Consider the following 12,644-nt stretch of genomic DNA (forward strand, 5'->3'; position numbering starts at 1 on the left):
TATCTGTGTTAAACCCCATGCATTTTATTTTACTGACATAAGCCTGTATTTGGCGATAATCGCCTGTTTTTGCACTCGTGAAGTTCAACATGAAAGCTGCAGCCTCGTTAAGTTGACCAGTGTAGCAGATTTTATTTTTCTTCTTTTGTTTGACAATTTCATGTGAATGCATTTGAGTTAAACAGACTTTCTGCATGGCCTGTCGTGCAGGCAGGTGTTTTAAACCAGTGCTTCTCAACCTTTTTGAGTCGCGACCCCCCAATTTAACATGCACTGCTGTCCGCGTGATCTGTATTTGATCTGAGGAGTCGTGATCTGTATTTGTTTTTCATGTGGGTCAGCGCTGAAAATTTCTTTTCGCACAGATATGTGGATGCGAATGGAAACAGGACATCGGTTCAGGCATGAAAACGAAATTCGCCGTTTTAAAACCAAAATGGGTCACCTACGTGATTTGTACAAATCCGATGAGAAAATATTTATGGGGTGGGAGGGGTGGGGGTCGTGGTCGTGGCCAGCATTTACCCGCTATATCTCTATAGTTACCATAAACTTAGCAGCTTTAAAAAAACAATCATCATTCCTAATGCCGAAACCTGACAGCCAATCCGAATCAGAGTAGGGCAGAATTGTTTTCAAAGTCTTTAACACCGCGAGTCTGATGACACACTGCCGAACAAAGAACCGCACGTCGGAAAGCAATCCTGAGGTAAGTTAGCTTACAATGTTAAGGCTGAATCCCAATTCTCTGTCTTACCCCTTCCCCTTACCCCTTCCCCTTAGTTTTGCACGTTCACGTGAGAGTAAGGGCTATCCCAATTCTCATTTTGATCAAGGGGTAGGGCTAAGGGGAAGGGGTAGATACCCCTTAAAACCAAGAATTTTCGCGAGCTTACTTGAAGCCAAGGGGTACCCAGAATGCACTGCGCAATCGGCAACAATGGCGGCCACACCACCAAGAGAGTCCCATAAATGTAAGTATTTTCGGCTTAAATGATTGATTGAAAAATTATGACAGTCTTGTTTTGTGCTCTACGCAGTCATGTTCATATGTATTTGCAACCATGTTGTTAACTGAAACGTTTTTAAACGTTTTTAAAAATCGCTAGTCTGCTACGCTAGGCTATGCTAACGATACATCGCTGGTTTGCACAATCAGTCCCGCATTTCTCTGACTAATGTCCGGGATTCGGCTTTTGGTTTCTACAGTCGCCATTCATTATGTGTAACGTTTCATTATTTGACACTGACACGCATGTGCCAGCTTTGCAGGTCATGTATTCAGCTTCAAACGGATCCCGACTGATACGAAAACACAGGAATTTAAGCAATACTAAAACGCACATAAACCGATCACTTGTTTAGCGTTCATGCACGTTAAACACTACATTCAGATTCACCGATTTTAATGAATTCATTGTGATTGAAACAACACCTTGTGCATAAACATGATGAATAGCGACGGCAGACTTCTAAAGTTACTGTCCTGTATCACACAGGGACGCCGGAGGAAACCCGGCAGCTGATCCACTTTCGGGATGAAAACGAACTTAAGTTTTTAAAATCAAAATATGCTGCAAAGCAACTATGGGAGTGAGTAATGCGTTCATGTTGTAGTAATACATTATTGTATTGGTATTGTAGGTTATTATTGTAATAAGTTGTAATTAATTCCTGTTCATGCACCTGTACATTGTTGTTGGTTATGATACAGGACACTGATGAAAGAAATGGGGTTGGAGGGAAGGGTTTCTGGCCAACAGGCATCAAAGAAGTGGGAAAATCTTAAGCAAAGATACAAGGTATGTGATGTTCTGTTAAAGAAAAAAACAAACATACATCTTCAATCAATGCAAGGCAATGAATGCATACTGTATACGTTATTATTGTATTTTGAGTTCGATTTCGGCTTCCAACAATTATGAAAATAAGACAATCAAGGTAAAACGATTATTCAGATAGTGCCTAAACGGTCTCAAACATTTGAGAAAGCTTGTTTGAAATGTGCAGCTCTTAAAGTGACACCAGCCAACATTAATGCTGCAGTCATTATTGTTAATCAAACAAGAAAAGATGAAGATAAAATCACTCAATACTCTATTTAAATAAAGCCCTAGTTGTAGGCATTATTTAATTGTGTGTGTGTTGTGTGTCTTTCCAGGAACTAAGAACTCCCAAAACAGGGTCGGGAACAGAAAGGGGGGAAGTGACTGCTGCAACCTGGCAATATTATGAAGATATGCATGAGGTGTTGGGTGCCAGGCCCTCACTCGACCCTCCTGTGGTGGTGGCATCCTTTTATGAGGATCCCACTACAATCCTCATGGTATGTATGCAGCACATTTTGTGGTCTGGAATTGCAGAATGTTAACATGTTCTTATTGTAATGCTCCTATATATATTAGGGCTGGGTAAAAATTGATTCTCATTTTTTCGAACCAATATCGATTCTTAAATCCCAACAATCGATTAGTCATCCTGTTTTCAGTTGATGAATGAATTGTTCATTGTAGTGCATCCCATCCAATAAATCACAATAATATTTGTGCTTTGTTACTATTGATATGAAACAATCTCAGCCCTTTAATGTTCATCAATATTTAATGCATGTTTGAATATAACTGGCAAGTTTTTATGACAGCCACCATTTAAATATATTCCGTATAACTTTATTATTATAAAAATATGTGTGCTTTTAAAGTAGGCTAGGCTAGAACTGACTCCCATAGTTTATTAGTTAAGAGATGTTTCAATTGAGATAATTTGTCATGTATTCTACCTGATATCCAAAATAATCAATGGCGAATCAAAATCTATCCAAAATAATTGCAAGCTTTTGAATCGCAATCGAATCGTGAAATATGTCAATACCCAGCCCTAATATATATATATATATATACATTTTTATTACATGGCTTGGTTGAATTCCAATGTATAATGCGGCCTGTTATTTCTTGATAACAGTATCTTGTTATTTCGATATTTTCTTTAGCGGAAGCAATACAATCGTTTTAAATCAATAAACTTCTTTTTAAATCAATATTTTGTGTCAGATTATTGATTTATTTTGTAATAAGCAGGATAATGTATAGCAAGGCGGATAACAACCCCTTCAGGCTGATTCCCGTTCCCGGGGTTGTTATACATTATCGCTAAACATTATCCCATATATATATATATATATATATATATATATATATATATATATATATATATATATATATATTATAACACAATTTTCACATGACATGTTGTCTTTGGAGACGAAGAGTTTGACCTGCCCTCCCGAAAAGCATATCTGCTCCCTAGTTCAGTTTGCCGACATATGCATTGCTCTCAGCGAGCGCAAGTTGTTTTCTGCCCATAAAATTTCTTAAATTTGGAGGTCTGCCTCACGTACTATTTAGGAGATTGTTGAGCCCTCATCCCCAGCCAGCACCTCTGCAGCCAGCAGTTCAGAACTCTCTACCTCTGCCATGGCAAGCCCCTCAACTCCCTCACCCAAAAAAAAAAAAAAAAAACCCATCCTGGATTTCCTCACTGAGGAATCCAAAAAAGAGCAGAGGCGCCATGAGGAGAGCGAGGCAAAGACAGAGAGGTTCTTGGTCCTGTTTGAAAAGATGGTGGATAAGCTGTAGTTTTTTAAATGTTTTTTATGCTTACTTTATTGGTTCTGTAATATGATATATTTTTATTTGACGTTTTTGCCTGTTATGTTTACTTTATTGGTTCTGTAATAAAATATATTTGTATAAATTTTTTTTGCCTGTTATGTTTACTTTATTGGGCAATAAAGACAGATTTTTGTTAACAAAGAAAGTGTTTCTGAACATCAGTTACATTCAAAACAGTGATAACTGAAACAGATATACAAAACACCATGCAGTGTGTATAAAAAATATTTATTGCAAACAGACAAAATTACACAGATCAGAACATCATATCCAACACCAAAGTGAACAAAAATATAAAATATATAAATGCATATGACACTGTTGTCATGTTCAACAACTGCAGGAAGTGAAAAGCAAGAAACAGCTTCAAACAGATACAGATTTAGAAAGAACAATATTTTTCAACCGTAACAGTTTTATCATTTTACAATAATGTTTTGGTAAGAACAGTTTTTGACACAAAAGGATTTGCAAAAAAAAACATGGGAATGAACCCTAATGTTCAGGCTTGCACATTGCCTGAAACTAGGACAGCCAGTCTGTTTCGTGTGGCATTCCCAGATGTTTCGTTGTTTGCCATGGGTTCACGAGGTGGTTGGGGGTCATGCCTATCACTTAAGATGTCTTCATCTGGAACCAGTGTGTCACCATTGTCCATACACACATTGTGCAAAAAGGCACATGAAGCAATGACCTGGGGTGCAAACGTAGGCTTCACCTCCAAAGCTCTGAAGAGTGTTGACCTCCACCTGGTCTTCATCATGCCGAACGCCCTTTCGATTATGCTGCGCCCCCTTGACTGAAAGTAGTTAAAGCGTTGCTGTACTCTTCCATGCACTGGCTCCTTGAATGGGGTGATGAGGCAAATTGGCGTTTCCAAACAAGGATACCCACCATCACCCAGAAGGATGTAGCCTGTTGGTGGATACCGTTTTGCAGTATAAAAACTGCTGTTCTTCATTATACGCGTGTCATGGACAGATCCCGGGTACCCCACATAAATGTCCAGAAACCTGCCATTTGAGTCACAGATTGCCTGCATGCTAATGGAGTAAAATCCTTTATAATTCAGATAGTCCAATCTGTGACGCTGTGGTGGTTTTATTCGGATGTGGCTGCCATCAATTGCTCCAACCACATTGTGGAATGCAGGGGTTCCTGAAACGTTGACGAATCCCTGACCAACTGCAGGCAGGTCCACTGTTAAAGGGAAGCAGATTGCTCTCCTCAGATTGTCCCATATATTCTGGGCCACTCTGTGGATGATGCGGTGAACTGTAGCCTTTGGGACATTAAAGACACTGGACACCACCCGATAGGAGAGTCCATGTGCCAGCCAGTAGGTATATATGAGTACCTCAAGCTCATTACCCCAGCCATGGTCCTGCTCCCTTTGCAAAAGCCTTTGTAAGCTTTGCATCGCTGTTCTGGTGAGGCGGAAATCCTGCCTCAGCTCAGTTTCAGCATCGAACCACATGCGCAGTATAGGCATGTTGGGGTTTATGGCACAGTATCTAGTTGCAGTACCAGTCTGAAAAAAAACATTTCACACCATTAATGAGCTTGGGGTAATGAGCTTGAGGAACCCACTTTTCAACAGGCACAAAAAAAAAACTTTTACTATATTCGAATTTTGTTAAGAATTATAAAAAATCTGCAATAAGCTCATAATTTGTGCTAAAATAGTCTACATGTTTAGTTTTAAAAACAATTTAAAAAATCTGGTTATGTCTATTTTGATGTTTCTGCGCAAGTTCAGCAGACAGAGGTTCGGTATGGGTTTGTTCCGATCAGATCATGTGAGCGGTCAGCGCATTTCTGAATATTCCGCTCCGCACTCAAGCGCACGACCGCACGCATCTAAGCTTGCCACAAAGAACCGGTAAAAGTAATTTGGGGTCAGTAAGATTTTTTTAAGAAATTAAGAAAAGTAATAGGCAAGGATACATTCAATTGATCAAAAGTGACAGACATTTATAACGTTACAAAAGCTTTCTATTTCAGAAAACTCTGAAACTTTATTCAGCAAAGAATAAAAAAAAAACAGTTTTCTACATTGATAATAATCAGAAATGTTTATTGAGCAGTAAATCAGCGTATTATTCCCTCAGGTAGGTTGCATGTTTTCTTGCGTGGGTGGATGTTGGAATCAATAATCACGTTGTTTACATTCACCAGAAACTGATTTGCCGAAATCAAAATGCTGACATTGACATTGAAAGTCCCGCTCGGAGCGGTAAATCAAACAATGATTTGTCCTTAATATTATTGATAGGATGATAACAGGTGTCATGATCATTCTCAAGTTTCGTGATCAGTACTGCTGCTGTATCAGTCAGTGGTTAGATCAGCTTTCCAGTCAAAACAATAGGACAGGGGAAATATAAATTATGCATTATTAATTATAACAAATAAATTATGCCCAAAATACGGGACATTTGGCAACCCTATATAACGTTCGTTTTTTCCCTTCCCCAAGAACAAAGCACATAACGTTAGCAGGCTGAACTGGAAAAAAAAATAATTTTGCTAATAAAAATTAGCGTTATAGCTAACAGCTCAGATAACTGTGTTGGTTAGTTCGGTAAACGTTTGTTACCAATCCATACATACCATAAGCGGATCAACCAGCATCCGTAGGCGTCGTAGACCTCTTCTTCTCCCTTGATTTCTCCGATTTGTTGCAGACAATCGGAAAAAAAATTCTAAAACCCACGCAATCGACATAAACACGCTTGCAGACGGCATCTTGGAAGTTTGTGATCAGAACGTGTTGCCCCTGGTGACACAGAGCCACTTAGTAACACTTAGTAACGATGTATGATGACGTAACCAAGTGGCGTCTCATTTCATAGGGGTATGTTTTCACCCCTAGCGCTTACCACTCGGTTTCGAGGGACAAGGGCTAGGGGTAAGACGAAGGGGTAGGGGTAGGGGAAGGGGTAAGACAGAGAATTGGGATTCAGCCTAACTGTCCTGTCAGATACAGAGAGCGATGTTGCCAATGTCATTTTGACATAGAAGTGGGCGGGATAATATCGCGAGCGGGCGCGGGCGCCGTGAGCGCTGAGCGAGCAGGAACGAGTAGTGAGTTGTCGTCGAAAAAGATGGATAATGCAAAAAAAAGCTGTCGGGGGCTAAACATAGAAAAAGAAAGAGAGGAAAGGAGATGGCATGTCAATTGATGCAACAGAAGCTAAATAAGTGGATGGTGAAAGGCTACAGGTAGGATTTTGTTTTGTGTGACGTCCAGGCATGTAGGCTAATGCCATCGGGACTACCGGGAGATTCCCGGTGGGCCGACGTGCTTTTTGGGCCGATACATCTCATACTTTTTTTGTTTCGTTTTTTGTCTTAACGGCCCATAAAACTCGTACATCGGCGGCCCATTCGTTTTGTTTTGCTTAATTGGCGGCGCTGGGTTAGTGCGTAATTAGTATGTAATGCATTGGTCAATAAAAAGTTTTTTTTTTCTTTTTTCTGACACCCCATGAAACACGTAGATCAGCGGCCCATTGGTTCTTTTCTTGATTGACACTGGGCTAGCCCAATCACACCTTTAATGTGAAGTATAGAAATATACTCTTTCAAGTATATAAATTTGTACAAAACTAATTATGAAAGTTTCCTTTATTTTTCAGTGCATTTGTTTTACAATATATGGCTATTACTATCATGGGATTAATATTATAACTATTATTATGTAGTAGTAATGTAGACAGACACTGTAACTAAAATAATTTTCCTTTGTTTAATTTGCACCAGATTGATGAATTTAACATTAAAAAGCACAATATATAAGTTGATTGGATTGGATTTTTTTGCTGCCGCATCCTTCTCACCTTTTTTACCCCTGACCTGTTTTCATGCCTGTCGGTTGCCGCTTTTGACAGTGCCGCGTACTCTGTTGCTACTGACAACCAGAACTCTTCCAGTGCGCATGCCGAGAAAGCAGTCTGTTATGTGAGATCAGAGGAAGATCTAGCAGGGCGTCCTGCAGCTCTGATGACAGGTGATGCGCGGTGGAGGTGGTGAAAGGCTGACGTATCCAGTCGTACTTTTCCGGCGTCAACATTCGGGAAGTCACCCGCACAGATCAGAATCGTATACAAACGCCGCGTTGATACAATGAATTTTGGACAAACGATGAAGCAGAAAACAACTCTCTGTTTGAAATTATTTAATTTAATATGAATGTAACGACGCTTACTTTTATAATGTTTAAGTAGCCTAATGTTTAAGTTTACGTTCTGCGATTTCAGACTGTCTGTGAATGCGGTCTGCTTTCTGCAGCCCCCGCTGCTGACAGCAGACCAAAAAAAATAAAAAATAAACATTTCTTCTCTCTGATGATGTGTGAATGACGAGGGCAGATATTATGAGACTAGTAGACAGTTTAGTTGTTATTATTTTTGAGAATGGCTGTTTTAAACAATAATTTGGTTGAAATAACAGAAACAAGTTGAACCTAAACGTTCTCCTCCCCTCTCCTCTCCCCAACCTCCCCTCCTCTTCCTCTGCTCCTCTCCTCCTGTCTCATTGCTCTCCTCCCCTCCCCAACTCATCCTCACTCTGCTTCTCTTCTCCCCCCCCCCCTTTCTCTCTCTGCTCCCCCTCCTTCAATCATCCTCCCTTCATCCCCTGCTCCCCTCCATCTCTCCCCCCGCTCTATTCCCCTCCACACACCCCTCCCCTGCTCCTCTACCTCTCTCCCACGCCCCCCTCTCCTCTCTCAGCCTCATCCTACCATAGAGAGTTAAAGGAGGTGTTCAGGTGTTAATTTTTTTGCAAATTGGACCTTATTTCTAGCATGAAATAAGTTAATTTACTCACCTAAACAATTTGGTGTAACTTGCATTCATTCAGGAGATCTAATCACAATTGTTTGGGTGAGTAAATTAACATATTTCATGCTAGAAATAAGGTCCAGGTTGCAAAAAACAGAACTTGTCTTTTAACTAGTTCAAAACTCTAAGCAATCAACTATAAGTAATCAAATATTTATTGAGTGTCCTTTTTCTTTGTCTTTCTGATAGATGGATAATTTTGTGAAGGACAAACTGTCTGAGTGGAACCTTATTAATTTAATCCCTGCGTTTGAAGGTATGTAACAATCCATTTCATTGTTAGAATTAAACACCATGCCAATTTTCTTTCTCTTTCTCTCATGTGTAATACTGCATAGTATTGTAAGTACTGGTTGAATAAATGAATGTTGTGTATTTTGCAGCGAATCAAATTGAAGAGCAAAGCTTCTTCCTCCTGGGTGGAGACGACTTGGTCACCCTGATACCACAGCTTGGGCCCCGGCTGAGGTTTCAGCAGCATTTTAAAAAATTCATTGAGGTACGCTAAGGATAAGACCTAGACAAAATGGGCTTCACGTGTTTCAAATGTAAAAGATGTTTAGGCAACAACTTAAGAACATTCTTTACACATCTGAAAATGAGGCATAACATTTATTCCACCTCAAATTATTTCCAGTGTGGTCAGACTGGGTGCCATCGGTCTTTTGAGCGCATACGTTCTTTTAGGAGACACCTTTTGGGGCATGTTGTTGAATTTGAACCAGAGCATGAAAGCTTTGTTGAGCCTGCTCAGTCAACTTCCTTAGACCCACACTCTAATGAATTATGTGAGGTGGGATGCAGTGGATTGTGTGAGGTGGAAGATAGTGAGAGTACAGTGGAGCAGTGGGATGAGCTTGAAGATGAAAGTATAACAGACAGAGTTGCTCTCTTCCTGGCTAGGCTGAGGTCGAAATCATCACAAACATTCAGTGGAATTAAGGATGTGGTAGAAAACACCTCACACCTCATCAAAGACATAGTTGGTAACCTGAAAAGAAAAACTGTCTCTTTTTTAAGAGAGATAGGACAATTTGAGAATCAAATCAAATGAAATGCGACAGAACTGTTGGAGCAGTTTGAAGCAGCTGCTGAACCTTTTCGTGGTTTTGAATCAGAGTACAAGCAAATGAAGTATTTTTCTCAGTCTGGATACTTTTTACAGCCAGAGGCAGTACCTCTCCCTGGCTTTTCCTATACACAAGAAACTGATGGAGTGACAGGTACTGTGAAACAAGTGGCTGTTCGGGACACTTTTCAGTATGTTCCACTAAAGCCTATGCTAAAACTGATCTTGGAAACTCCTGGAACAATGGAGAAAATCAGTGACTGGCGAAAGCTTGAAACTACAGCCCTTGAGGATTTTAGAGATGGTGAAGTCTTTAGAACCAATCACCTTTTTTCTGAGGAGTTCTCTGTTCCACTCTTAATTTATTGTGACGATTGTGAAATGGTAAATCCACTAGGCTCAAAAACATCTGTCCACAAACTTGGTTTTATCTATTTCACAATTAAATGCTTGCCACCAGAGTATCTCTCGAGCTTAAAGTCTCATTTCTTGTTGGCAGTGTACAAGTCTGATGATGCGAAAACATATGGGATGAATGCTGTTCTACAGCGAATTGTGGATGACATTAGAGACATGGAGGTTAATGGTATTCTCATCGAGACCCCACATTTCAATGGCACTGTTAAGGTTGGAGTGGCTCAGGTCTGTGGGGACAACCTTGGGCTCAACAGTATCCTTGGTTACACAGAAAGCTTTGCCGCCAATAGTGTATGTCGATGGTGTAGGGTGCACAAACAGGTTTTGAGGGTCCAGACTTTTGAGGATCCTTCATCATTGCGTGATAAAGTGAACTACCTCTCAGACTCCCTACTAAACAACCAAACTGAAACTGGCATCAAAAGAGAATGCTGCCTCAACAAGTTGCTGTTCTACCATGTAACTGACAATGTAACTCCTGATGTAATGCATGATGTACTTGAAGGAGTTGGTGGTTATGAGATGAAGCTTGTAATCAATTCTTTAATTGAGCAAAAACTGATAACCCTTGAGCAGTTAAACTTTAGACTGACCAGCTTTGATTATGGGTTTAGTGATTGCCGCAACAAACCATCTGCCATCAAGCCTCAAGAATTGAAAAATCCTGATGGGGCACTTAGGCAAACTGCAGCACAGACATGGTGTCTACTGAGACTGCTTCCCCTTATGATAGGGGATTTGGTGCCAGAGGGAAACAAACACTGGGAGTTGCTCCTTTCATTACTTAGCTGTATGGAGCTGATGTTTTCCCCTCAATTGACACAAGGGTCAGTTATCTTTTTGGCATATTTGATTCAGGAACACCATTGTCTTTTCTTAGAGCTATACCCAGAAAGACACTTGAAGCCCAAACATCACTTCATGTTGCACTACCCTGGAGCCATCAGAAAACTGGGGCCAGTGATTCACTTTTGGTGCATACGTTTTGAAGGGAAACATGGCTTTTTCAAACGGGTAAGCCATGTGACTTGTAATTTTCGCAACATTTGCAAGACACAAGCTTTTAGACATCAGATGATGATGTGCTACACCCTGTTGTCTGGCCAGCTGTTCACTCACGATTTAGAAGTTGGACAAGGATCCACAACTCTCCTCGGAACCATGGACGATTTTGACAAGGTCAAAAGTGGCTTTGATGATGTTGCCGTTTTTACAGAGGTATACTTGCCATCTTGGATCAAGTACAAGGGTACACGCTACAGGCCAGGGATGACTCTTCTGGTGTCTCACTCTGCTGATGGTGAGCCTCAATTTGGCACCATTAAGAGCATTGTGATGGTGAACTCAAACATCAGAGTGATTGTGAAAAACTGGGAAACTACAGGCTTTGACAGGCATTTTTTTTCCTTTGCCGTGTGTGCTACCTCTGCAATAGAAGTTGTTGACCTTGATTCTATTGCTGACCATCACCCACTACATGTCATGAGGTCCCATAAGGAGAGTTGCAATGATCGCTACGTTTCTTTGAGATACAAGTTATTTTAGATAAGATGCATTGTAGGAATATTGTATATAGTTAGTTGATCTTAACTACATTTTGTCTATAGCTTTGTCCTTTTGCCACCTCATTTATTTCTGATGATGTTTAATACAATATGTAATCTCACTGCCGTGGAATTATCAGTAACACATATAATGCATCTTGTAAGTACCTTACAACTTAACCTTTTTTGTTTAGAACAATTTAACCAATTTATTCCATGTCTACATTTCACCTTGGTGCAATAGTCATTATTTCTTTTACATTCTTTAAAGGATTCAAACCCCCAAACTGAACCGGCTGGTGCCACTCCGGCCCTGGAATTGCCATTAGAGCCCACTACCCATGTTTTTGAAGAGCTTGGAGCAACATTTGTAAGTTCACTTGTTAAAAAGACTAAAACTGCATTGACCATTGGGAGACTAAGTGTGGTTAACTTCAGAGTTAACACCTTCTTTTTTTACATTTATATTTTTTGGGCAGAATATCCGTGAAGTCCTCAATAAGACACCTCAAGGGAAAAGCTTGGTTGTGAGTCTAGATGAACACAAGCACGTTTCCATATCTGAGAGGAGATTGATGGTCAGGATCCTCGTCTCTCACTTAATTGAACGTTACGGAGAAAAGTAAGATCACTACTTTCTATCCCCCTTTCCAATACCCTACCCCATCCGTAAGCAGCTACTTGTTACCTTTGTTCGTATTGATAATCTATTTTCATTCGTTCCTTGAAGCGCCTATTATTATCCCTCTACTTTTTGTACTCAACTAGTCTCTATTGCCATAGCTGATCGTGATATCTACCATAATCATGCTTTGGTTAGGTACTTCTCATTTTTTTTCGAAGTACCTGTGTAGTATGACTATCAGCCATACGTGACACACTAACGGTGGCAACAAAAGCATCGCAAAAAAGATTCAGGGACCCATCTTACACTCATATTAGGCGTAACAAAAACCAGATACATATTTGAAGAAAAATACGCAGGGAGAAATAAGACCAGGTAAAAAATGTATACATTTAAACAATCTCCCAGCATGCTTTGCCAGGCCGCATCAGTCTTGCCTTCCGTCAGCAAGGCAAAAAACGCATGAGC

The 12,644-nt window shown here is 40.2% G+C and overlaps 1 protein-coding gene across 1 annotated transcript; it reads left to right on the forward strand.

The window, feature by feature from the left end:
• Window positions 1–760: 760 nt before the first annotated feature.
• On the forward strand, window positions 761–3,034 carry LOC309497779 (uncharacterized protein). The gene is made up of 4 exons (XM_082168089.1): window positions 761–974; window positions 1,500–1,593; window positions 1,715–1,802; window positions 2,162–3,034. The coding sequence occupies exons 1-4, from the start codon at window positions 941–943 to the stop codon at window positions 2,369–2,371; spliced, it is 426 nt and encodes a 141-aa protein (XP_082024215.1). The 5' UTR covers window positions 761–940; the 3' UTR covers window positions 2,372–3,034.
• The last annotated feature ends 9,610 nt before the right edge of the window (window positions 3,035–12,644 follow it).

Source organism: Leuciscus leuciscus (genome assembly GCF_965113295.1).
Source record: "Leuciscus leuciscus genome assembly, chromosome: 1".
Taxonomy (NCBI): domain Eukaryota; kingdom Metazoa; phylum Chordata; class Actinopteri; order Cypriniformes; family Leuciscidae; genus Leuciscus; species Leuciscus leuciscus.